At 58.2% G+C, this 25410-nt stretch overlaps 2 protein-coding genes across 5 annotated transcripts in view; one reads left to right on the top strand and one right to left on the bottom strand.

Annotated features, from left to right (window-relative positions):
- Positions 1 to 519: 519 nt before the first annotated feature.
- Positions 520 to 12096, top strand: LOC132000269 (uncharacterized). 4 transcript variants are annotated; one of them, XM_059374006.1, is made up of 8 exons: positions 520 to 692; positions 1719 to 1786; positions 4021 to 4120; positions 6057 to 6145; positions 6959 to 7105; positions 7776 to 7826; positions 10868 to 11404; positions 11997 to 12096. In XM_059374006.1, the coding sequence occupies exons 5-7, from the start codon at positions 6995 to 6997 to the stop codon at positions 11396 to 11398; spliced, it is 693 nt and encodes a 230-aa protein (XP_059229989.1). In that variant the 5' UTR covers positions 520 to 692; positions 1719 to 1786; positions 4021 to 4120; positions 6057 to 6145; positions 6959 to 6994; the 3' UTR covers positions 11399 to 11404; positions 11997 to 12096. The 4 variants fall into 4 exon arrangements, with proteins under 4 accessions (XP_059229989.1, XP_059229991.1, XP_059229988.1 ...); XM_059374008.1 differs by having other exon boundaries at positions 11994 to 12096; XM_059374005.1 differs by having other exon boundaries at positions 10868 to 12096.
- A 987-nt stretch (positions 12097 to 13083) lies between these two features.
- DYNC1H1 (dynein cytoplasmic 1 heavy chain 1) overlaps positions 13084 to 25410 on the bottom strand; it is a 69006-nt gene continuing 56679 nt past the window's right edge. Inside the window, exons 55-78 of the mRNA XM_059374004.1 lie at positions 24571 to 24783; positions 24345 to 24472; positions 22763 to 22916; positions 22191 to 22337; positions 21945 to 22095; positions 21536 to 21789; positions 21319 to 21453; positions 21136 to 21230; positions 20821 to 20995; positions 20576 to 20651; positions 19788 to 19948; positions 19440 to 19551; positions 19277 to 19337; positions 19070 to 19193; positions 18827 to 18940; positions 17843 to 18013; positions 17457 to 17674; positions 17259 to 17362; positions 15384 to 15595; positions 14875 to 15028; positions 14251 to 14393; positions 13923 to 14091; positions 13575 to 13702; positions 13084 to 13441 (exon numbers count right to left, since the gene is read on the bottom strand). Of these exons, the coding sequence (XP_059229987.1) occupies positions 13313 to 13441; positions 13575 to 13702; positions 13923 to 14091; positions 14251 to 14393; positions 14875 to 15028; positions 15384 to 15595; positions 17259 to 17362; positions 17457 to 17674; positions 17843 to 18013; positions 18827 to 18940; positions 19070 to 19193; positions 19277 to 19337; positions 19440 to 19551; positions 19788 to 19948; positions 20576 to 20651; positions 20821 to 20995; positions 21136 to 21230; positions 21319 to 21453; positions 21536 to 21789; positions 21945 to 22095; positions 22191 to 22337; positions 22763 to 22916; positions 24345 to 24472; positions 24571 to 24783 (3528 nt within the window). The 3' untranslated portion in view covers positions 13084 to 13312. The remainder of the gene's footprint in view (positions 13442 to 13574; positions 13703 to 13922; positions 14092 to 14250; positions 14394 to 14874; positions 15029 to 15383; positions 15596 to 17258; positions 17363 to 17456; positions 17675 to 17842; positions 18014 to 18826; positions 18941 to 19069; positions 19194 to 19276; positions 19338 to 19439; positions 19552 to 19787; positions 19949 to 20575; positions 20652 to 20820; positions 20996 to 21135; positions 21231 to 21318; positions 21454 to 21535; positions 21790 to 21944; positions 22096 to 22190; positions 22338 to 22762; positions 22917 to 24344; positions 24473 to 24570; positions 24784 to 25410) is intronic.

The following is a 25410-nucleotide window of genomic DNA, read 5'->3' as shown; positions in this document are numbered from 1 at the left end:
ATGCTTAAGGGACTGAGCCACCCAGGTGTCCCTCAAAATACATTTTTGAGCAGCTACTGTGCTGGGCATGGTGGGGGGTGAGTTGGAGGGGGGAAGGGCCTTGGGTTCCGAACCGGTATGCTCATCCACGAGTCTTGTGAGTCCGTAGAAATCCACAGGAAACTTCGGCACAGGCTGATCTGGCCTGCTATGGGAATGCAGAGGACATCCAGGAAGGCTTCCTGGAGGAGGTGCCAAACTCAGCTCCAAAGCTTAAGCCAGGGGTGGGGCAGGGTGAAGAGAGAATTTCCCCAGAGAGGTCCCAGCTGTGGGTGGTTGGGAAGCGAGGGGCTGGGCTTCATCCGGAATCTGGAAGGAGAGGTGGGAGTGGTCTCAGGTACAGCCGGAGCGGGTGGCCGGGTGGGCGCGTTAAAAGGTTCGGACGTCGTCCCGGGGCACGGGAGAGTCACTCAAGGTTTTGTGACAAAATCATGTGCTTAGACGGGCGTCCCCGGCCGCGAGCCAGCGCGGGAGGGCGGATCCGAGCCGCGGGGCGCAGGGGCGCGGGCGCCTGCGGGGCTGGGTCAGGCGGGAGGGACGGCTCGCGGGTCGCCGCGGAGATGGCCGTGACGTCACACAGGTCCGGCCCGCAGACCCCCTTCGGGGCTCGGCGACGATCACTCCGGGGACAAAATGGACATGCTATTCAGAAGGTGAGTCTGCAGCGGCCGGCGGTGCCCTGCGCGCCCGGCCTCGGCTGCGCCCGAGAAGCGTCATCCGGGCCCACCCGCCCGAGCCCCTTCCCGGTGTCCCCGACGCGAGTGACAGCACGCCCTACCGGAGTCGCCCCGAGGAGCCAGTTCCTTCCCACTTCGGGGCTTCGGGGGCTGCTATCCCGGCCCAGCCCCAGCCCCAGTCCGGGTCCCGGGCAGGTGGGCGCAGGTGCGTCGGGCAGGTGCGCGCGGCCATCCAAGCCGCCGCCACCCGCGGCCCCTCTCCCCGCAGCACCTGGCCGGGCCCGGCGCCGCCGAAGCCGCAGGGCAGGGGCGGGGCGCGGCTGGGCTTCCTCGCGCGGGAAGGGGCCGGCACCGGGGCTAGATCCTGCGTGGGGGGCCCTTGCCCCGTGGAAGTGAGGCGGGTCTTCCTCGTCGGGCGGGGGTGGTGTCCCGCCCCCTGGGTCTGGACCCCTTACCTTGGAGACCGCCCTTTGCTTCCCGTTATGGAGGAAGGTCCCATCTTCGGGAGTCAGACCTGCAGGGCAGTGAGTCCCTGATGTGAGGGGAGGACTGGGGGGGGGGGGCTCCTCCGTTTCCCCCAGGCAGGAAGTGCCAGCGCCTAAGAAGGGGCGCCCCGGCCTCCCTCCCGTGACCTGGATGGGGTCGTGGGGACGTGGGGCTGCGCCAGCTCTGCCCAGGGTCCAGTCCAGGGTCTGGGTGGGAGCCTGGCCCTGGGTTGACCCGTTGCTTTGCCCTCAGACAGTAAACATCTTGTGCTTGAGAAGTGTGGATACCTTCCCCTCCCTCCCGGCAAACCCACGGGAAAATTGTAGGACACCTGGGAATTACCCTGGGGTCCTGTCTGCAAAGCTACACAGTATTTCTCCAAAATATTATTTTAACCTGTCATTTCCTCTAGAGCAAACTGATTTAAAATAAGAAATAAGAAATCCCAGAGGTCCTGTGCTCTGGCTTCTCTGTGAATTCCTTCTGTGTGAATGGCTGTTCTTATTTTGGTTGTAGAACTTTGTGATCTGATGGATTCTGATGCAAGCACAGGGGCTTTGGAAAGGCTGACTCACGGATCCAAGGTAGGATGAGAACTGGCTTCATCTAAATTGTTTTCCCTTTAGAGCTTGGTCAACATTGTCTTCAAGAGTCCTTGAGTTTTGTTTTAAGTAATCTCTTTGCCCAACGTGGGGTTCAGACTCACGACCCCGGACATCAAGAGTCGCATTCTTTACTGACTGGGCCAGCCGGGTGTCCCTGGATTTGTAAGTTATGACTTCTTTCCAGGTGGCATAAGGGACAAGAGATTGCAAAATGAAAAAAGCCACTTTCTTTCCTTTTTATTGTATCTCAGCATAATTACATTAAAAAAGTAGTCAAAATAATATCAAGTATGGAATGAAGGTGTCCACCTTAATAGTCAACACTGGTGGGGGCGCCTGGGTGGCTCAGCGGGTTGAGCGTCTGACTCTTGGTTTCGGCGTGGGTCCTGCTGTTGGATGGACCCTGTCCTCCGTTGGGCTTCACACTCAGCGGGGAGCCCGCTCACGATTCTTCCTCCTTCCCCTCTCCCTCTGCTTCCCTTGCTCACACACTCTTTCTTTAAAATGAAAAAAATCGGTTAAAAAAAAAAAAAGAAAGAGAAACACCTCTGGTTTGTACATTGACGTACAGACCCTCTTACCCCCCAGAGCCTGCCAAGAGCCTCATCAGGTGAAGGTGGGGCCGGTGTGCTTGGAGCCGTGCGCTGTTCTGTGTGTGGGTAGGAACGGGGATCATGTTCAGTCTCTGACTTCACTTTACACTATTACACGTTTAGGGATATTTCCTGGGCACCGACCCTGGCCCAGGGATTCGGGAATGACTTGAAGTTGTCCCGAAAAGGAATGCGTCTGAAGGACCCAGAGTGTGTGCGCCTTGGGGCCGTGGGTGGTTTGACCCTGACCCTCCAGGGTTTCCTGCTCTCCCGGGCTCCTGGGCCAGGAAAGGAGCTCAGAGATGTGGAGTCTGGACCAGATCTTAGTTTCTTTCAAGGGGGTAGAAAAATAAAGGTAAGAGCATCCTGTGAGGGGCGCCTGGGGGGTCAGTCACTATGTGTCTGTGTCTGCCTTCAGCTCAGGTCATGATCTCAGGGTCCTGGGATCAAGCTCTGCATCAGGCTTCCTGCTCAGCGGGAATCCTGCTTCTCCCTCTCCCATTCCGGCTGCTTGTGTTCCCCCCACTCTTGCTGTGTCTCTCTCTCTCTGTCAAATAAATTAAAAAAAAAAAATTAAAAAAAGAAGCACCCTGTGAGATGCCAGCCCACATTGCTTTGGTTGACCTGCCCTCAATAAAGCCAATCCTCTTAAAATCCGCTTTTGGGGAAGAGAAGTTTGAGAACTCTTTCAGAGCAAATCTTATTGCAAGGAGAGGGGGTCTATTCTTGAACTAGAACAGTTGAGGTTGATGAATGTTAAAGAACTTTTAAAATATCTTTTTGGGGGAACTTTTTTAAAGGATTTTATTTGAGAGAGGACACACAGAAGAGCAGAGGGAGAGAGAGAAGCAGACACCCCGCTGAGCAGGGAGCCTGACACGGGGCTCCATCCCAGGACCCTTGGATCATGACCTGGGCTGAAGGCAGATGCTTAACGACTGGGCCACCCAGGCACCCCAAGAGAGAACTTTTTTTTTTTTTTTAAGATTTTATTTATTTATTTGACAGACAGAGATCACAAGTAGGCAGAGAGGCAGGCAGAGAGAGAGGAGGAAGCAGGCTCCCCGCTGAGCAGTGAGTCCGATGCGGGGCTCAATCCCAGGACCCTGGGATCATGACCTGAGCCAAAGGCAGAGAGGTTTAACCCACTGAGCCACCCAGGTGCCCCAAGAGAGAACTTTTAAAACACATGTTTCCTTTAAAGCAGAAATGCAAAATTGACTTAAGTACCAAGGTCAGTTAGTGGTTAACTTAGGGCAAACCTGTTCTGAATTCTGACCTTCGGGTTGAGGATGGGGGTGGGGGCCGGAGAAGCAGGTCACCATATTTTTTATTTTTTTCTAGATCTTGAACACAGACTTGCTAAGATCCTCTGTTAAAAGATCACTGTGCTGGGGCGTCTGGGTGGCTCAGTGGGTTAAGCCTCTGCCTTCGGCTCAGGTCATGATCCAGGGTCCTGGGATCGAGCCCCGCATTGGGCTCTCTGCTCAGCGGGGAGCCTGCTTCTCCCCCTCTCTCTGCCTGCCTCCCTGCCTCCTTGTGAGCTCTGTCAAATAAATAAATAAAATCTTAAAAAAACCAAAATCATTGCGCTTGTGCTCTGTTCCTTCCTCCCTGCAGAATAGCGTCTCCCCGCACGGCCCCCGTCTTGGAAGCTTTCTGGACTTCACCGCCACCTTCCGTTTGCCGCTCCCCGCTCCTGGATGCCCCCGGATTCCAGGTAGGAGCCTTCAGCTGGGGAGCTGACTTGTCCCCCAGCCCCTCCCAGGGCCACTCCTCCTGGGCGCGGTTCCAGGGCTGGAAGGACCGGGGACTGGGGCGGGTCCCAGGGAGCTGGAAACTAAGGTGAGGGCTTGGGCGGCTCCTTGTCCCGCCTCCCCGAGAGGAGAGGAGGTCACCCGGGCTCTGGGGCTCTGGGTTGCCGGGGAAGGAACCGGCCCGTCATCGGTTCCTCTTCCTCCCTTGCTGGCATTTCACTTCATGACAAATTTTCTTTTCTATTTATTCAGCATTTCCTGAAGGTGCCCAAACATTCTGTTTACAAAGGGAGAATGTTAGCCCTTTGTTAGGGAAGTTGGTCAGAAGTTCAGCTTGTAACAAACGTCAGATTGCTGCACGGACCCTTCGCCCCCTGGCAGGGTGTGCAAGGAATCTGCTTTTGGCAGAATGCATGGTGTGCTGGAGGCTGTGAAGGCAGGGGCGCATCTGGGGGTGCGGGGTCTGTGGGATATGCACGGACGCGTGCACCCCGGAAATATCTGCTGAGCATCAGCTTCGTGCTCGGTGCTGGGCCGGGCTTTGGGGACACAGGGACACAGCTGTGGACAGAGAAGCCAAAAACGCAGGCGATGGAGTAAGTCTGTCAAAAGGGGCTGTGGAACCCAGAGATAGAGCAGGAGGACCCAGGGGCGGGAGTAGGGGGAGATGCAGCGGGTGAGGCACTGTGCACCTGCGTGAGAAAGGGCAGTATGGGGGTGTCTGGGTGGCTCAGTCATTAAGCGTCTGCCTTCAGCTCAGCTCATGATCCCGGGGTCCTGGGATCGAGCCCCGCCTCTGGCTCCTTGCTCAGCGGGGAGCCTGCTTCTCTGTCTCCCTCTGCCCCTTCCCCTGCTTGTGTGCTTGAGCGTCATGCTCTCTCTCTCTCTCTCTGTCAAATAACTAACTTAAAATAATCTTTTAACCTGGTGCCAACCAGCTGCTCTAGAAAATCTGAGGTTGGCCCTCCCCCCGGCCATGACCCTGGCCCCTACGTCCAGCAGGGAAGTGAGGAGAATATGGGGTTCAGATTCCTCTCCTTGTTGTAATTTCACTTTGGGGGAACTTTTATCTGAACTTGGCCTAACAAACTCGCGGGATGTATTCCTTGGGAGATCAAAACTAAGTTGGTTTGGACATGTCACGGGGACAAAGGAGTCGGCCAAACAAGTTCCAGGCAAAAGTGGAACAAAGTAATGGGTTTATTTATTAATATCTTATTTTTTAAACTACTCTGTACACCCAGCGTGGGGCTTGAACTCACAGCCCCGAGATGGAGAGTCTCACGTCAGCCAGGAGCCCCCCCAGTCCCGTAGAATTTATTATAACTCAAGTATGACACGACTGAGCCCACCTGTCACGACCGAAGGACTGGCTACATCAGCGAGCAGGGAGACCATGCCCCCACGCTGAGGGTTTCCAAGCGCCCCAGTCCGGCCGCAGAGCAAACCCCCGTCCTTGACCGTGGGCCGCCTTGCGAGACGACTTCCCGAGGATGAGCGGGGTAGCCTGGCGGGGAGAAGGTCACCTGTGATCTTGCACAGTGATCCCCTCGAGATGGGAAGGGCATCTGTGTGGACGCGCTCCCCAAATCCACCACCCTCCTGTGCTCCTAAGAAAACCGGCAGACCAATCCCCGTGGGCCTCGAGACTGTCGAGGTCATCGAAAGTTGGGAAAGCCTGGGGGTGAGGGGCTGACTGGACTAATTTATTTTATCCCCCCCCCCCCAGCCTTCCCAGCCTTTAAAATGCTAATGTGTATTGTGCTTTGGGCTATGGTTTATAGCCTTTCCTGTTTCTCTGCCTTTGCCCGGAGCTGGTGTTCTGTGGAGCCTAGTTTGGGAAAGCAGAACGGTGCAGGGTGGGGAGGTGGGCAGCGCTGTGACCGACGCTTCCCCCAGGGCCTGGCACGTGCCTTCCCACGAGGATTCCTGAGGGAAGCAAGTGACATGAAAATCCACCGACGTCGCTTCACAGTCTCGTGCTCTGGGTACGTTTTTCTTTTGTTTTTTTTAAGAGTGGTTGGTGTCTCTCTCTCTCTCTCTCTTTCCTTTGGGTGCATATATATATATTTTTAAAGGTTTTATTTGACAGAGAGAAAGATCACACGTAGACAGAGAGGCAGGCGGTGGGGAGCGGGGGGGGGGGAAGCAGGCTCCCCGCTGAGCAGAGAGCCCCATGCGGGGCTCATCCTTGGACCCTGGGATCATGACTTGAGCCGAAGGCAGAGGCTTAACTCACTGAGCCACCCAGGAGCCCCTGTGTTGTTGTTGTTTTTTTCCTTTTTAATTGTTTTTAACAACCTCACACTTCTGGGTTGGTGGGGGAATGGTTTCTGTTCACTTGGGTGAGTGAGTCAGTCAGTCCCCAACCTGGGTTCACATGCTTCATCTGTTAAAATAAAGGGAGAAGACATTTGAACTGGGTGGTGGGTTCCATTCTGGAATTTTCAGGGTCAATGAATCTGACCTTCCCACTAAGCTCGGGTGGATGGAGCTTCTGGGGGCCCAGGGCTTTCCCCACACGGACGGAACGCTCACAGGCTAGACATCCCCACCACCAGCTGGCCCCAGAGGGTTAACCACAAAATTTTTTGAAGACACCCCTAGATTTGTCTTGGCAAGGTGGAACCCAGTACAGTTCACCTCTGGGGCAGGTAGATCTGACTTGGACAAACTGCCAGATAGCTCCCGGGGGACGCCCTCCTGCTGGGTGCCTGCCCTTGGGGAGGCTGCCCCTCCCCCACCCCAGCCTGGGCTTTGTCCTCGTGAGGACAAGTAATGTCAAGTGAGATGTTTTCCAGTGCAGTGAAAAGTCCATCATAGCTGGCTCCCAAGCCATGGCCGGTCTGAGGTCCGGCCGCCCCACCTGCATCAGGGTGGCCTTCAGCTCCGCCAGCACCAGGGCTGGCTTCCGCAAGAGGCAGAGAAACACACTCCATCGCTTCAAGGTACTCTCACCGCCCTGGCCCTCCTGGGGGTGCCGGGGGCGGGGGTGGGGGGCACCGGGCGACCTGTGATCCCCGGACCAGGCGTCCTGGCGGCTCTTCTCGGTGGTTCCTGGTGAAATCATTATGGGTCTTTCTTCCCTGCTGAAATGTCAGTGGGTTCAAACTCCTTCGTTTTGATCAAGAAAAAACAAAAGCCTTTTTCCCCAGAAGCCTGGGGTCCTTGGGGAGGGTTTTAGAACATCTGATACAAGCCCCGGGGTTCTTCAGAGGGCCCTGAGCAAGGCCTGGCCGCTGTCTGGCCTCAGCTCCTATAAAGGAAGGAAGGAGTTAAGACAGATAATCTAGAATCTACCATGATCTTCTAGTTTGGGTTTAGAACGAGTGCAGGGTTTTCTGTTCCCAGTGAGACGGGGACCGCATCCGGCCGCCTTCTCGCCGCATTCCTGGTCCTCCTTCTCCTATTCCCGGCGGCCCAGGTTCTCATTTTAGTCCCTTAAACCAGGAGGTGCCTCTTGCCCACCCTCCAAGGGCTGCCTTCCTCTGAGGGTCCGGTGTGGCGGGAACAGCTGCCGTCCCTCGGTCCCTGGCCCTAGGACACTACCTGCTATCGGTCTGCCTGCCATCCTAGAAAGGATTATTCAGCATTTTTTTTTTTTTTTAATTTCTCCAGGCCAATCACAAAAAGAATCACATGGACTTAATTGAAGGTATCTGGAGGGAGGTACGTGACAGAATGAGCCAAGAGCCCCTCTACCCCTTGAGGGGCTGGTGGAGCTGTCCCCGATGTCAAGTCCCCAGAACCAGCCACAGGTCGAACTTGCAAGCAGGCCTTTCCAAGGAGAGTGGTTTGGGGCCTGCTTGTGTGTGCTCTTTTGTGATGGGGAAGTCTGAGGTACTGTGTTTTACAAGAGCCGCCCGAGTGCCTCAGTTTATTATTATTATTATTATTATTATTACTATTATTATTATTATTTTTTTTAAAAGATTTTATTTATTAATTTGACAGAGAGAAATCACAAGTAGACGGAGAGGCAGCCAGAGAGAGAGAGAGAGGGAAGCAGGCTCTCCGCTGAGCAGAGAGCCCGATGCGGGACTCGATCCCAGGACCCTGAGATCATGACCTGAGCCGAAGGCAGCGGCTTAACCCACTGAGCCACCCAGGCGCCCCATATTATTATTACTATTATTTTTTTAAAGATTTTATTTATTTATTTGACAGACAGAGATCACAAGCAGGCAGAGAGGCAGGCAGAGAGAGAGGAAGGAAAACAGGCCCCCCGCGGAGCAGAGAGCCCGATGCGGGGCTCGATCCCAGGACCCTGAGATCTTGACCTGAGCCGAAAGCAGAGGCTTAACCCACTGAGCCACCCAGGCGCCCCTATTATTATTTTTTAAAGAATCTATTTTATTGGGGTGCCTGGGTGACTCAGTTGTTAAGCCTCTGCCTTCGGCTCAGATCAAGATCTCAGGGTCTTGGGATCGAGCCCCGCATCGGGCTCCCTGCTCCGCGGGGAACCTGCTTCTCTCTCTCCCACTCCCCCTGCTTGTGTTTCCTCTTTCACTGTCTCTTTCTGTTAAAATAGATTTTTTAAAAAATATTTTATTTATTTTTTTAAAAGATTTATTAATTTTTAGAGTGAGAGCATGTGCGTGCCCACAAGCGGGTGTGGGGGAGAGGGAGAGGGAGGGAGAACCTCAAGTAGACCCCCCACGGAGCACAGAGCTGGCACAAGGCTTGATCTCAGGACCTTGAGGTCATGATTGAGCTGAGAACAAGAGTCAGATGCTCAACTACCTGAGCCTCCCAGGCACCCCAAAGATGTTATTTTTAAGTCATCTCTATGCCCAGTGTGGGCCTTGAACTCCCAACCCCGAGATCAAGAGCCACAGGCTCCCCCACTGAGCCAGCCAGTCACCCCTCAGCATCTGTTGCAATCAAAATCAAAATCAGGGGGCACCTGGGTGGCTCAGTGGGTTAAAGCCTCTGCCTTTGGCTCAGGTCATGGTCTCAGGGTCCTGGGATCGAGTCCCGAATCAGGCTCCCTGCTCAGTGGGGAGCCTGCTTCGCCCTCTCTCTCTGCCGGCCTCTCTGCCTACTTGTGATTTCTGTCAAATAAATAAATAAATAAATAAATAAAATCTTAAAAAAATAATTAAAATCAGTAATCCAGGTGTAGCTGACATGTGGTCTCGTGGAGTTTAAAGATCCCGGGGTCTAACCCTAGCCATGTGGCCAGGGATCGCCTGCCCCGCTGGGCCTCTCTGTCTGCGAGGCCGGACTCTGTTAGTTTATGTGAGGGGTGAGCCCCTCACTGTCCCCCACACGCTCCCTCTAGTCTGGGCCTCGAGGCCTCGTGGGGCTGGGGACTGCTCTGCCATGGGGCCCCATGATGCTGGCTCTGTGAAGCCCAATTCTGCCCATTTCTGAATCTGAAATGATTAGAGTTGTCCACAGATTATGGTGTGAAACTATTTTTATTTTTACCGTTTTGGGGGGTGGTGCATATGTGACCATGTCACCTGTCCACGGGAGAAATGAGCCCCTCGGCAGGTTTTTACTCCCCACATGAGAGTTGACTCCTGGGCCGTTTCTGCCCGCGGCTCCACGGGGAGTGAAACCCTTCCAACTGGCTGACCAGCAGGGACCTCAGGGGTCCGTGGGTGTATCTGGGAGGAGGTCTCAGCCTGGCCTGGAGATTCACGGGGTGCAGCTCCCCGCAGTTAACGCAGGAAGGGACAGCGGTCGGTTGCGGGGACTCAGATGTCCCTGGAGAGAGACCTTTAATGCCAGAGCTGCTCAGTCAAGAGCACAGATGCAGAGAGGGGAAAAGCTGGAGTAAGAGCTGGGAAATCCGGTCAAGGTCAGCAGCGAGGAGCCGTGGGACTCGAGGTCCAAAAAGCTCCAGGGGCCCCCTCAGGTGGTCACAGAGGTAGGAGGCTGCCGAGGAAGATGGGCTGTGTCACCCACGGCTGCTGCTCAGAAACGGGGCACTTTGAAAACCATGAACTCTGCCCCCGAACGCTCCCTTCTGCCTCTGGCCAGCCCTGTGCATGGGGGTGGCAGGCGGTCAGGAACAGGGTGGGGTGAGCCAGGAACCGGATGTTGGGAGGAAGTGAGCTCAGACCCCGGGGTGGGCTGGGCCGTGTGGACCCGGCTGGCGGGGCTGGTGCGCAGTCCTGGGACAAGGGCTTTAAGTGATGGGCGCCCAGTGGTAGCGGACCCTCAAGCTTTTGGGATGTGAGGAGATAGTTGTCTAATGCATTTTTTTTTAAAAGATTTTATTTATTTATTTAACAGACAGATCACAAACAGGCAGAGAGCCAGACAGAGAGAGAGGAGGAAGCTGTGCAGAGAGCCCGATGTGGGGCTCCATCCCAGGACCCTGAGATCATGACCTGAGCCAAAGGCAGAGGCTTAGCCCACTGAGACACCCAGGCGGCCCTAATGCATTTTTGAAAAACATTTATTTTTGAAGCAGGGACGTTAGGGTTAGGGAGGGTAGGGAAGGGAGTGAGACAAGCAGACTCTGCTGTGAGCATGGAGCCCTTTGTGGGGCTTGATCCCATGACCCTGAGATCAGGGCTGGAGCCGAAATCAGCAGTGGTCCCCGTCTAAGGCATTTTTTATTGTTCGCGAAGCAGACGCGTTGGCAGAGTCTGCCAGCATCAGTGCTGGGAGAAATAATCTGTGTGTGGGAGGGGCGTGTTGCACTTTCTCCTGGTGGAGGTTGCCGTCTGGCTCAGAAATCGTTTTGTGCTCAGTTTTTAGATCCTTTCGATGGCGATTCAGAAGATCCCCCCGGTCACCTGGCCTCCAGCCACAGTGACTGTTCTCCAGGTGACGCGAATGGTACTGGGCCTTCCCACGCGCTCAGGTGCGGGCGTGCGGGAGAAGTTAGCTTAGAAGACCCTCGCTCGTCCAAAACCGCAGACCTCCCGCTGAGAGCGGCCAGCCGGGGCCCCACGTCTCTTGAGGCCAACGACGTGGATATGCAGCCCGTGGAGGCCAGCAGCCCCGAGACTCGAGGCCGGGCTACCCGGCGCTCGGGGTCGCCGGAAGACTGGAGGATGACCGAGGACCCGTGGCCCAGGGCAGCTGGCCCCCTCCTCCCCGCCACGGGTCCCCTGGAGCCAGGCCGCCCGGCACAGAGCAGAACCAGAGCCACCCGGCCACCACCCAGACTCGGGGGTGAGAAGGACAAGGGACCCAAGCTGAGCCTCTCCAAGAGGAAACTGGAACTTTTACTTGCAGAGCCTGAGAAAACGAAGAGAAAGAAGCAGTACGCGGCCTAGGCCAAGGTGAGCAGAGCCAGCTCAGGACTGGGTCCTACAGCCCTGAGGGGTCCCCTGGGTCACAGCTGCCGCCGATGGACTTGTTTCCACGAAACACTTGCCCTGCGTAGATCTGAAGTAAGGCACACCTGAGTGCCCACCAACTGTGCTGGAAATGGGTTTTTCCAGCCGAGGAAGGGTCCTGGGTCACAGGATGCCCCTCCCCCCCCTAAATTCAAGTTTCTTTACTGTTACGATTCATGTTTCTGTAGAACTAGTGATTTTTTTTTAAACCTGGACTCCTGGTGCCCATTGTTGTCCCCTCCCTGAATGTTTGCTCTGGGTGGGGGTGGCAGGGGGCGGTGGGCAGGAGGGGCGTGCTGGACTCGCGGGAGCTGGCCTGTCCCCCACCGGCCCCTCGGGGAGCCACCCCGCTCCATGTCTGTTTCCATTCCTCCTCACTGTGCGCACAGAGGACGCTCTGAGCTGTGGGTTCTGGCCGTTGACATGATCATGGACTTGACGTGCCGCTTGTTAAAAATAAAGGGGTGGTGGCGGCTCTTTGACCCTTTTCCCAGTTGCTGTGGGTTTGCTCACTGGGCCTTTTGCTCCCCAGCAGGCATGAATTGAGTACAAGTCTGGTGCCAGCACCGGGGGGCCGCGGCCCACACGCCTAGGACCACCGTCCCCAAGTGCCAATAAAAGGGAAGTGCACGTGAGGCCAAGAGCTGCTCCTTCCTCCTGGCGGGCCGGCGGGGGTGGGCGCAGGCTCTGCCCACTGAGAGAGAGACTGTGGCCCTTCCGATAGGATGGCCACAGGGTGGCCCCGTTGGGAGGGTCCCTCAGGCCCCATGGGCTGAGCTTCGCGTGGGGGTGGGGCTCCAAGAGGCCCTGGAGGTGGGCGCTGAGTGACGTGGAGCTTTGGGAGGCATCAAGTGGGTGCCTCGGGCACACCTGAGGTATGTAGAAGCCTTTGACAGGAGCTTCTAGCCCAGACCTGGGGTGGCCAGCCCCTCCCCCCGCGTCCCCCGGCAAGGTGTTGGGGGGGTCTGGTCGCCGCAGCGGCTTCTGCTCACCCCCGTTCAGGAACCTGCTACGCATTCCCCTCCAGGATGGTGGTGGTGCTCCTGCGCCCGGGACCCTTACCTGGGCGTGGTGGGCACGGGAGGTAGGGGGACAGATGCCCATGGTGGCCCTTCTGTGGGTTCTACTTCCTCAGGCCTGGTCTCAGCTCTCACAGCCTACAGCCCCATTTAGGAATCTCGCTGTAGAAAAGCTAAGAACTGTTAAGGGTTCAGAGAAAACGCTTAGATTCCTGACAGAATGTTCAAACTGAGTGGGGAGGCAGCGGACTCTGTCCCCAGGGCCTGGGGACAGCCGGAGCCTGGCAGCTCCAGAGAAGCGGTGGGGGTGAGAGGCAGCAGCTGAGGCACCCCCCAGCCCCGGATCATCCCTTGGTTGGTGGACGAGCGTGGGGCACCGGGGCAGCAGCAGCAGGACAGGTTTTCGCCTCTGGGTCTATGCCAAGGTCCAGCAGCCACCCCAGGATCTGGGGGAAGGCAGGCACCCTGGGGGGGGGGGGGACCACAAGATGGGGGACCGGTCAGCTGGCCAGGCCCTGGGGTTCGTTTCTGTGGGGGAAGGGCCCCCAGGACCGGAGCTTCGGCGCTGCGAGGAGACAGAGACAGAAGAGGTGGGAGGCCGGGTCGTGCTTAGTGTTTTATTCCCCGAACAAGCCAAGCTACAGCGCCTCCCCAGGCACCTCACGGAGTCCGGCCAGCTTCCGCCATCCCGGCCAGCAGCCCGCGCTCCGCTTCCTCTGACGGCGACGGCGCACCAAGGACTTTCCTCCGACACGTCCACTTCCTCCCAGCAGTTGAACGATGAAGAGACATAAATAGTTAGGACACAGAAAGGGGGCGAGGGAGCCGAGCTTCACTCCGTGCAGAGGACGGCCACGCCGCGCTCATAGAAGCTGCGTGGGTCCTCTTTGGTGGCAATCTCGAAGTCGACCGTGAAGATGAGGTCTGCCCGAGTGAAGTTCAGGTAGACAGGCAAGGTCACCTAGAGGAGAGGACAGGCTCAGTGCTGGCTCAGGCAGACAGCCCGCGGCAGCCCCGGCGACTGGCTGCATGCGGGGAGGGGGTGGGGACACGGGGTACCTGCTGACCCCAGATGGCTGGAATGGGCCACTCACCACGTTAGCCTTTCTCTCAGCATTGGTCTGCTTGACCCAGCGCAGCTGCGTCAGAGGGAGGACCGTGGAGATGGCGTGGGACAGCGACAGCTTGTTGTTACTGCACGTGGCCCCCTGAAGCTTCAGACCTGCGGGAGGCAGTCAGGCCCCGTCACCAGTGGTAACGGCTGTGTGACTCCCGGTGACGCAGTGCACGGCTCTGGCGTGCCGCCGACCGCATCTCAGACACGTCGGACTGGGAGCAGCCCTGGAAGGCCGCCAGCCACCAGGACCACCTGTGAAGAGGCCCGGGTGCAGGGACAGGCTGCCACAGGGAGAAGCCCAGAGTGGCTGAGGACCCCAACTCACCCGTGACCCCAAAGCTGCAGGCATCCAGGGTGGCACTCTGGGAGGTGGTGACGTTGACTTCCAGGCAGAGCTCCTCCAGGGACCAGCTGTTGGCCTGGGCCACGTACTGCCTGGTGGCGGTGATGTACGCCTCGGGCACAAACAGGCCACCCAGACACACGTGGATGTTCTGTAGGAAGCAAGAGCCCCCCGGTGAGCAGCGAGCGCCTGCCACCCCTTCCCTCGGGTCGTGCTGGGGTCTGTGCCCGCCCCCTGGGCTCCCGAGTGCTGCCCCCCCGCCCCGGACAGCGCCCGCATCGCCCACCCCCCGCGGGGCAGCCTTCACCACCTTTAGCTCCTTTGCGCCCCCGGACGCAGCCGCCTGGGAGATGTTCTGTAGCTGTTTGATCCTCTCGCTGAAGTCAGACACCCACTGGATGACGGTCATGCCCGCGGGCACGGTGTAATGCGACCAGCTCCGAGGCAGGATCCCTGCATGCAAGGGGACCCCCGGCAGCGTCATTCGGACCATCCCCAGGGCACACAGGGGTCACTCTGCTAGCGGTCAGCAGCTTCTCTACTCTGCCTGCCTCCGTCCCCTGCCCACACCCCTGCATCTGCTCATCCAGCCTGAGGAGGGGTGTCTGGGGGGGGCCACAAACCCCCCAAAGACTGCCTTAGCGGCTAACTCCCCTCTCACAAGCTGCGGGGCTTCAACTGCCTTAGCGGCTAACTCCCCTCACACAAGCTGCGAGGGGCTCCCTGTACTTCTAGACTCAAGCTCCCCACTTTTCAATGTGCTGGCCACCCCCCTAAAAACTGTACAGATTTAATAAACGTCCAGGGAGCCAGCAAATAAGAAAAAACCTCAGGCCCTTGTGAGCCCAGCCCCCAGGGACATGGGCACAGAAGGAGATGCGCCAGGCCAGGCCCGGGCCCCGCTGCCCGCGGCCCCCGCGCAGGGAGGGCGCACCTTTCACCAGCTCGTTGATGAGGGTGCGCAGGTAGTTGGTCTGTTTCTTCTTCCCTTCGCACACCTGGACGACGTCCGCGAGGTCCTGGCGGACATCCTGCAGCAGCTTGGCCCCCATCTTCACTTCCCTCTCAAAGAACCTGAACAGGGGATCCTAAGATCGTCAAAGAGACGAGAAGGCCTGGGTGAAGGGGAGAGTCTGGGAAGAGCTCGTCCTCCCGCAGGACCTCACCGGGCCCGAGGCTCGAGGTTCCTCCCGAGCTCGCTCCCAGACGAGACTTCAGACTGGATTTTGCACCAAGTGGGTGGGAACCGGGTCGTGCGCCCCAAAGAGGAGGGACGCTTCCTCTGGGACCCTCCTCACCACGCTCGTGCACATGGAGCCCCGGCAAGAGATCAGCCTTCACGCCTGAGTTTGGGCGCAGCCGCCCACAAGCTCTGAGAGGAGCCCGAGCCCGAACCTGCCCGGAGCGTGGACCCCCGAGGTGGCCCCGCCCACGCCCGGCCACCTTGATGTTCTCCACGGTCCGCTTGAGGTGGCTCAGCGTCTGCGGGATGAGATGCAGCCAGTTGGAGGCGGTGGTGTGCAGGGTCCGCATCCAGGCCGGGCGCCCGTCGGACGTGGAGTCGGTCCTGGCCTTCTTCTCGGTCTCAGCGTAGGCCAGGTCGTCCTCGTCCTCCAGCATCTGCATCTTCAGCATCTTGCTGATCATGTCCACGCCTGGACCCAGAGGCGGCACGGCGTGGGGGAGGGCAAGGAGCAGAGAAAGGACGTGAGCGTACGGGCCGCGGCATGCATCCCGGCACGGTTCCACGTGCGGACGCCAGGCCAGAGAGTGAAGCGGCCCATACAGAGGAAGACGATGGCCAGATCGAGTCGGCTGGACCAAGCCAGCAGCCTGAGCGCGAGACAAGACTAGGCTGCTTGAAGACTCCGGATTCACACGCCTGGGCGCTCTTAGAGGGCTGGGCTCTGGGGTAGGCGAGGCTCCAGCAGGGGAGGCCGCCGCACTGTGGTCTTGGGCTGCCCATGCCCACTGCTCTGCCTCGTGTCATCCTGTCCCTCACCTGGCCCGGGACAGCTGGAAGCCGCGTCCCCGAACCACACCGGAGGCTGGAGCAGAGAGGACAGGCCTGTCTGGCTCAACCATCAGGGCCTCCCAAGGGGGACAGCCATCAGCCCAGGCCTTCGGGGATGCTCTAACAGGGGACGCAGTGTGATGTCCGGGGGCTCGTTAATACTGAGCGGCCCTATCCAGGCATCCAGCTGGTGTTAGGACAGGGGGAGGGAGAAATCCTACACACCATTCCCGTGTCATGGGGCCAAAGCAGGTGCCACCAGTGTTAAAACACTGTATGACCTCAGTATAGGTTTTGGACAAGGGTGTACTTCCCACCCAGCCCTGGACCTGCCAGAGCCTGCCCTGCACCTAGGCCTCAAATTCACAGTGGCCGGTAGCCCAGCTGCTTGTCTTGGTGGCCTAGGGGACCATGGCGCCTCACAGAGTGGGGCGTGGATTGGCACGGGGTCAAGGTGGTCCGCAGAGAGGAAGCGCGGTAACTAGGGTTTCTCGTGCAGAGCTGAAGGGCTGGCCTAAAGGGAACTATCAAGCAGCTGCATGAGTTTGGGTGAATCTCAAAGTCTTTTCTGGGCCTGGTTCCCACAAAGACAAGTCTGGGTTAGATCAGTGGGTACAAGCTCGTGGACAGAGCTGCCACCGCGAGTGCCTGCTGGAGCACACAGGCGGGGGGCGGGGGGCCAAGCTTCAGACGCAGGACGCCTGAAGCAGGCCCTGAGAATCTGTGTTTATAGAAGTTGTGAGGAGGCTGCTGAGCTGAGCTGGGGACCACACTCTGAAAACCACCGCATTAAATACTTCTTGAATAGTCTTAAAAAATAACGGGGGGGGGGGGAGGAAAAAATTTAAGGACTACTCTAATAAAAACTGATTTTCAAACCTCATGTAAGGGATGCCTGGGTGGCTCAGTGGGTTAATAAGCATCTGCCTTCGGCTCAGGTCATGAGCTCAGGGTCCTGGGATTGAGCCCCGCATCGGGCTCTCTGCTCAGCAGGGAGCCTGCTTCCTCCCACCCCACACTCTGCCTACTTGTGATTTCTCTGTCAGATAAATAAATAAATTTTAAAAACAAAACAAAACAAAACACTAGAACAAAAAACCCTCATGTAGTACCAGGCACCTTTCAATTCTTTAAGGAAAAAGAAATGAGGTCTGCTGAAACCAACGCGTAATTTCCAGACCTCAAGGACCTGAGCCTAAACCGGGAAGAGACGCCACCCAGAACGGACTACCTTTCCCCCCTCTCCTCAGGGTGGAGGCAGGAGCAGAAGCGCCAGTGGGGGGCCGGGCGCGTGGGGTACCCACCCTGGGTGGTGAGCAGGACTCTCTCGGCGTTGTTGGGAAGGCCCAGCCAGGAGGGCGTCTGGGTGTCGGGGAGCAGCTCCACCCACTGGACAAACTCCTCTCGCCTGGAAAACCAGCACATTGGGAAATGCCCTTTTGCCCGGAGCGGTCAAGTGGCTGGTGTGGCAAAGGTCAAGGTCACGGGAGGCAGGCTCGTACCTGATGCCGTCCGGCATCTGAATGTCTTTGTGCCCGTCGACCTTGCAGGCCAGCTTAAATTCACTGTCAAAGCTTTTTGTTGTGAACAGACGCTCCAGGAAAGTGTTGAGCAGTCGCTGATCAAACTCGTTGTCCACTCGTCCCCCGTAGATGGACTGGGCCATCAGGGTCTTCAGTGCGGACCAGGGGATCTTATCTGGCGAGATGTTCTGCCTCCCCTGCGTGAGGAAGGCTGGGGTTTGTGGGGGCAGGTCGGAGGGGCACCAGCACAGCCTGGTGTCTCGGGGGGCAGGTTTCTTCCTCACCCCATGACAGACGGGACTCCCCACCGTCTGCCACACCCACAAGCAATTCTAAGCGCCCCCCTCCCAGCAGCCTGTACTTGCCTTTGCCGTGTCATCCAGCCACGTGTCCACCGTGTCGCAGGCCGAACGCAGGTCAGACTCCCCAAATTCATACTTCTTCGACCACCCCAGGGGTGCATAGCGCAAGCGTTCTTGGATGATCGCATGGAACCAGGCCAGCAAGAAGTACAGGCGAGCGCGCTCGTTGGGGGACTGGATGAGGAAGGTTAGCAATGACGGAGCCCCCACAGAGCAGCACCCTTTCTAGCTAAGACAACAGCGTGGCTCCTCTGTCAAAGTTTCAGAAAGAACCTTCCAGGGGCGCCTGGGTGGCTTAGTCAAGTACCTGCCTTCGCGGCTCAGGTCATGATCTCAGGGTCCTGGGATCGAGCCCCGCATCGGGCTCTCTGCTCAGCGGGGAGCCTGCTTCCCGGCCCCCGGCCCCCCAGCCCTTGCTCGCATGCGTATGCTCTAATAAAATCTTAAAAAAAAAAAAAAAAGCTTTCCACCTTAAACCTGACTCAAGCACTAGGACTTCCGATGAGGCACATTAGTACCAGTACTGCCGGCAGTTATGCTAACTCTCCTATAAGGACACATTCCGATAACACCATGTAGATCAACTGTTCAGCCACAAAAAACGCTAGCAGGTTTTCTGAAACTGTCAGCAAAACTGGATTACGGCACAAAATAAAACTGCACGTAAGGAGCCCTCAAGGGACCAGGCTTGGGAGCACAGGCCTGCCAGACACCTACGGCGGATACTATCTGAGCTCGGCCTGGGGCTCCACAGCGATGTCTGCTCACCTGGGAGCCTGCCCTCTACCGCCCGCGACCCAGCACCGTGCACGGGTATCTTTCAGCCTATCCTCAGGAAGGGACTTCTGGCTACAGCTCAGGACACTTCCAGTGCAATCAGCCATTATGGCGCTTCTGGGAAGGTGGAGACCTGCTCCCGAGGCTGGTAATGGGATGCGTGTCCCGTACTATTGCAGATACAGCGTGCCGGGAGAGAGCCACATGTACCTTGCAGATCCGCGAGACGGGGATGCTGCTGAATGTCCGCAGCATATTGGCCTTCACCCCCGGGGGCGGCTCAAACACGAAGATGCGGCCGGCTCGCAGCAGATTCACGGGCACCTGAGGGGGACACAGCGCCCGTCACTGTCCAGTTCGCGGTGCGCTTCGGCTCAACGGCGCACGCACGAATGCACACACGCACGCCCGCGGCGCTGGGACAGAAAGCGGTCGCGCGCACTCCGCTCGCACCTTTGGGTTGATCTCCATGGTGAGGAAGAGCCGGAAGCAGGCGTGCGGCTGCAGGGAGTGCAGCTTCTTCTCCAGCTGCATCAGCCAGCCGGGGGCCAGGTGCACGTTCTTCAGCATCACCCACCTGCCGGGACAGCCGCAGCCACACTTCAGGCTTCCGGGCGCAATTCTCGGGGACTAAGGCTTTCTGAAACAAAGCCAGCCTACCTGCCCGACTTCACGGCCGTATTGATCGCTTTGTCTGCTTGGTTGAAGCCTTCCGCAGAGCCTGGTGCCAGAAAACTCAGTGTCAGCAAGGCAGGCCTGGGCCTCAGGGCCCACCACGAATTCCAAGGGGCTTCAGCCCGGATGATTCATCGGGCGCCCTTACCGATCGCAATCGAAGTGATCTGCGTGTTCTGTTCGGCCGCAAGGTCTTCCACGTGCCCGCTGGCGTCGTACCCAGGCACGGAGCACATCAGGACGGGAGTATTGGGCTTGACCTAGAGGTCAAGAAATCAGAACTAAGGCAGAGGGCTTCCACCAGACGGTGGATCTGTCGAGGGGAGAGCCCCACAGACAGGACTCGCGAAGGCTTCCCGGCCCTGAGGTGTGGGCGCCGTGGGACGGCCCAGGTTGGGGGTTGGTCTGGAGCAGGCGTGTGGCCTGACGAGGAGAGGGTGACCAGCTGCCGGAGGAGGTGAGGCGCATCCGGGCCTGCGGGGAGCCAGAGCCATACCTCAGTGTCCACGATGTGGGTCAGGTCGAGCGGCTGCTCCATAATGGACATGAAGGACTCCCCCAGGTTTGTGGACACAAACATGTGGGCCATGGCCAGCAGGCGGTCGGGGCGGAAGGCCTGAATCAAGAGCAGGCGGTGGATGGCCTGCCCGATGGGTGCTGCAGGAGGCAAGTATAGGGCTGGGGGGCGGGCGTGGCACAGACTCCAAGCCGCCCCCGCTGGACCAGTCCTGCAACAAGCTCCGGCCTGGTGACACTCAGTGTACAAGATTCAGCTCAAGTGACCCGAGACACCGTGCTGCCACTCCTGGTCCTCTCCACTCCAAGGAGCACTGCCACCACCTCCTGTCTTAAGTGAACCCTCAGGACATACGTGTGACAGTGTCTGCTGTGTGGGCCCCTCTGTGGCTACTGTGGCAGTTACCGGTTTAAAGGACTCCACGGACACCCATGTGTTGCCAGCGACCACCAGCCCCACCCCGGCTGGGTGGCAGTGCTGGAGCTTGTCCCCTCCCTGCCGCAGCCAGCACAGGGCAGCGGGAGACTACTCCAGAACAAGCCCACCTCTCCCCTGACGCTGGACGAGGGCCTGCTTATCTAGGTCTCTCCCCATCTTCAAGCATGAGTGGAGCAGGACTTAGGACCTCAAGTTTTAACGCTGAGATAACTTATTTCAGGAACCGGTGACTTTTTGTTTTTTTGGAAGTGTTCCTTCACTTGAGCAGCAAAGCCCAATTTTACATTTGGGTCCAGAATGAAAACACAGGGAGCCTGACATGGGCTTACTGGACGGGGCTTCCTCACTCCAGAGGTACGGGACCGTCTGCTCCGGGGAGCTGCTGTCCAACCAGATGCCAAATTGCTGTGGAGATGAGAGAGAGAGAGAGAGAGAGAGAGAGGCCATGGAGCAGAGCTCGTTTTGTGGGTAGAGAAGTCGAGACGAACGTATCAGACGGCACACGTGAGTGCGACACACGCAATCCCTCAAGGCCAGTTTCCTCGAAGAGGCCAGGAAGCATCAGAACATTTACCTCGTCGGCTTGAACCTTTGCAATGAGGTCTTTGAACGCAGGGAGACAGCTCAGCCTCACGACCGCCTCGGCCTGCTCCACGGTCAGGCCCTGGATCTTGGGCGTCGAGCCAGCGCTCAGGACGATCTCCTTTCCTCTCAAGAAGTGCTGGAATTCGGCATCGTAGGTGGGCTCCCTGGAGGGGGCAGCAGGTTAGCAGGATCTCCGATTCACTTCTGCCGCCCCTGAAGGAGCGGTCATAGGAAGGAATCTATTCCCTTTAAGGCCTCGTCCCGTGCTCACAGGCGACCCCCAAAGCGGGGCGGCCGACCTTACCCGACAGCGCCCTTCAGCTTGATCCGGGCCAGCAGCATGGCGAAGGTGATGTGGTCTTGGTGCAGCATGCCCCTGGCCACCCGGTTAAACGCCACCTGGGGACGAGAGCGGCCCACGCTGCGGTCCCTGAGCCATGACCTCCCACCATCCCGCCCTGACAGAGCCAAGCGCCAGGTGCTCTACCTGGAAGAGATCCTTCGTTATGATGGAGAGGCGCTGCGTGTGGTCGGTAATGCCCTTGAGGTTGGGGTTCTCGTACAGAACATTGTGATAAATGTCCAGGAAGAACTGGAGGGAGTACTGGTACAGGAAGTGGATCTGGAAGGGGAGGTGATGGCCATTAGGCGGGAGCGTGTGGCGCGCGGCGTGCTGTCCCACGGTGGGCGGCCCCCATGGTCACCTGTTTCAGGGACTCCATGGTGAAGTAGATACTGCTGCAGGCGGTGGACAGAGGCAGGTACTGCTGGGACACTGTCTCCACTTCCTGCATGACGATGTCCGTCTCCTCCACCTTCCTCGTCACCTCGGCAGCCTCCCTCTTGAGGTTCTCCAGGGTCGTTATGATGGTGTCGTCGTCCAGGATGCGCCCCTTCACCTCGTTCAGGGCCTGCAGCAGGGACTTCTCCAGCTGGCGCAGCCGGAGCTGGAACTCCCCTGAAACGGTCGGAACACCCCGAGTTTGCCGGCACCCCTGCTCCTCCAGAAGGAAAGCTCTCCCGAAGGTCTGAATAAACCTGACGTGTTCTAGTCCCTTCCAAGTTCACCCCAACCTGCTCAAGACTCCCGAAGCTCCAGACCCAGAAACACACCTTGAAGTTTAAGGAGGTCGGAGCGCTTTTCGTCCACGTCCGGCCTTTCTGCTTTCAGGACTTCATTCAGACACTGGCTCTGTAGACTGCTACGGGTGACCGTGAAGTTGACGAATGTGACCCGGGAACACAAGTCTGGTGGGAACTCCACCTGCCAAAACGAGTAACAGAACCGCCTGCTTCGTCACCCAAGCCGTGACACCAAGTGCTGTCACTGCTGCGTATCTGAGGTGCCTAGTTCCTTACAGTTGGGTCTCGGGTGGACAGGAAGATGACAAACGATGGTGACAAGTCTATGTCCTGGTCACCGAGGGTGATCAGCACTCTGCCCCCTGTTCGCCGCACTTCCCGGTTCAGTACTGGATTCAACACTGGATCGTAGCTCTCCACATCCTACGGACGCGCACACAAACAAATGGTCAGGGCTCCACAGTATTTATTTTCACCCAAATAACATGGCATTGACCCTGAGCTCCTGTTCCAAACACAACTCAGGAGCCACCGAGCCACGGAAACCTTCCCCGTCTGGTACGGTGGCCATGAGCCATTGGTGGCCACGTCATTAAAACATTCAGCTCCTCAGTCACCCCAGCCACACACACGTCCACCACAGCAGGCAGCACGGATCAGAGAACATTACCATCAGTGCAGAAAGTTCCAGTGGACTGTGATGACTGAGACTAAATAAACACTGTTCTGTTGGCCCAACTTTTCACAGAACAATCGCAAACCTTTATCCTTTGACATCAAACAAGTGCCGTTACTGTCACAGGCACAGACTCCAGTTTTGTACGCCATCAAGTGTTTGCTGCACACACCTGCACCAGAAGGGGGTTCCCAAACCTCAGCGCACTCTCCAGGTTCTTCCGGAAGGCGTCGTCCAGGAAGCTGGTGCGCGTGATCTTGCGGTCCTTGTACTCGTTCATGATGAACTCTGTGGCCTGGCCAGAGGGGTCGATGATCAGCGGGTACCTGAGGGGGAGGCGACATTAGAGCAGGTTCAGGGAGCCTCGACAAAGATGACGGGAAGCTGTCCCCACCACTCCAGCGTGGTCTCCAGAGTCCCATGAAGACAAGCGTCACAAAGGCTTGCCGCTAAAGCCGTCTTTCTGAAGCGCTTCTGTAGGGAGCTAACCAAGTCACAGATTCCCTGGAGCAGGGCAGGGCGGCTTTAGACCCCCAGGGACTCTGACGAATGGCAGACACAGCTTAGTCCTCACAAGAAACCTGGGAGAAGGTACCATCAGCTCGTCTCTTTTATGAATGAGCAAGACGGGGCACTAAGAGTGATGGGTCCAGGGTCATGGGGCCAACTAAAACACTTTTTTAAAAATGTACTGCACGTACATGTGTGTGCACAAAACTCAGAAGCCATGAAAGGGCATACGGTGGGAAGATCCCCCTTCCCCTAATTTTGGTCACGGGTTTCTGGTTTTCTGCTCGGAGAAGCTCCAGGCGTTTACAGACACACATGTGCGCGTGGGTACGTGTATCCGTGGGGAGCACACCTGCCCTCTCATGTGACACGTGTCCTCCTCGCTCGCCGCCTGCCGGACAGCCTCTGTGGACACAGCGCATGCGCGGCCGGGTCTGTAACGACCCCAGCCGCCTGCCCTGGAGATGCACAATGAGCTGCTAACTGGCTCCCGATGAGGTCCCCTGAGGTGCTGTCAGTCTGCTGTCTGTCACACACCGTCCTTAGGTTTATCATTTGTCCTGTGGGCCAGGCTAGTGCCGGAGCAGCACGGAGGAGTGCCTGTACGCTCGCTCAGAGGAGCCCGCCTAGCGCAGACCGCAAGGACGGATCGACACTCCCACCAGCACCACGGGGCAAGACGCGGAGCTGCAGGCGGGGCCCGAGGGGCAAGAAGTCTTCATCCTTTGTGTCTGTGGGACAGTGACACACTTCACGGGCTCCAGGATTTCAAGATACTGAGATGAAGCCAGAAACACCCAGGGTGTCTGGATAGGGAGCTGCCACAGAGAGGGCCAGGGGCCCTGTATGGGGTGGGCGTGCTGCGGACCCCGGAGCCAGTGTCCAGCCGCCCTGCCTGCGGTCAAGGGAACTTATTTGAGCTTCTTAGGCTAGGAACCAGGTACACCAGATGCCCCTCTTCTCAGCTAAGTATCTGCAGTCGTCACGATATGCTGAGAGGGTCTGTTCCACCGTCTGCCTCAGCACAGCCCTGCCAATCCGCCCCGAACGCCCACATGACAGAGGCTCACGGCAGGACGATTCAGACGGGCAGGAAGCGAGGATGAGGCCCGCACGTACCCCCCGGCAGAGATGGGCACTATGCCTGCCGGCGCTGCTCGCCCGCTGCCAAGTTTCTACTCAGCTCCTCAGACCTGGGCGCGCCGCACACAAGGACCTGCGAGTTGCTCTGCGCCGGCTCGTACCTGTTGAACCGCTTCAGCATGATGGCGTTCTCCGTGCACAGGTCGTCCGCAGGCAGGGAGCTGGCTTGCCAGCGGAGGCGCTCGTCGGCGTTGGAGAGATACTCCGTGCGGGCGATGTCTGTGCGGAACTAAAAGGGGACAGCGGTCACTCCTCCTCCCGGGACCCGCCGAACGGACAGCAGGGTGGCTCCCGCGCTTCCGGCCGGCGCAGCCCCCCGCCCGGTACCTGGATGTTGGCCTGCTGCAAGTGGTGGGACCAGGTGGTGAACAGGTTCTGGCGCATCTGCTGGTCAAAGTAACCCGCGTAGGCGATAAACGCGGCTGACAAGAGGCAGTCCCCGGCGATGGTGGACATCTGGTTTTTGAAAGTCTCACTTGTTTTTTCCCACCGCTCGCGTTCGGCGGACAGACTCTTCAGAAGGGCAGTGCTCCGGTTCACCTACCGGGAAGAGGAGCAGGATTTATGCTGAAAAGGGAAAACCTGTCCCCCTGCAGGGCTCTGGGCGGGCCAGAGGCGGAAACGCGCTCCAGCTGCTCAGTCTCCGGAGCGATCCAGCTCCCCCACGGCGGAGGACAACACCGGAGGACAACAATACGAGGGGCGTGAGGGGGCGCGAGGGGGCGCGGAGAAGCAGGGGTCAGCCTTGAGGCGTGGGTGGTAGGAGCAGGGCCTGGGCCGGAAGAGCGCAGGGGCAGAGGGCTGGGGAGGGCCGGGGGAGGAAGGCAGCGCTGCTGGCGGGGGAAGAGAGTATCGGGGAGCTCAGGGGGAGGACCGGTATGGCGAAGTACACGGCAATGGACGTGAGACCCGGACAGACACCCAGCCGCGGGTGACCCCACTGAAACGGAGGTGGGCGAACGCACAGGTTGGGGGCTGGCGTGGGGAAGGGGCTCCCAGCTTCAGACCACCCCCTGGCATGATTAACGCCACTCAGTGACTCCTCGGGGAAGCCGGCAGGATGTCTCCGACAAGAGAGCCGGCCAGACGAGGGGGGGCAGGCACACAGCCGTTCCACGTCCCGAAGCCAGCGAAGGGGAGCGGGCGGGAAGACGGCGCAGCCTGCGG

Source organism: Mustela nigripes, chromosome 13 (genome assembly GCF_022355385.1).
Source record: "Mustela nigripes isolate SB6536 chromosome 13, MUSNIG.SB6536, whole genome shotgun sequence".
Lineage (NCBI taxonomy): Eukaryota > Metazoa > Chordata > Mammalia > Carnivora > Mustelidae > Mustela > Mustela nigripes.
This window is presented reverse-complemented; position numbering and strand designations above follow the sequence as displayed.

What these genes read in the sequence shown, in the direction of transcription:
- LOC132000269 (XM_059374006.1), top strand. Translation starts at nt 6,995, where the DNA reads ATGGCCGGTCTGAGGTCCGGCCGCCCCACCTGCATCAGGGTGGCCTTC. An exon ending in ACACACTCCATCGCTTCAAG is followed by an intron (nt 7,106 to 7,775) that starts GTACTCTCACCG and finishes TAATTTCTCCAG; the next exon opens with GCCAATCACAAAAAGAATCA. An exon ending in TTGAAGGTATCTGGAGGGAG is followed by an intron (nt 7,827 to 10,867) that starts GTACGTGACAGA and finishes TTTTGTGCTCAG; the next exon opens with TTTTTAGATCCTTTCGATGG.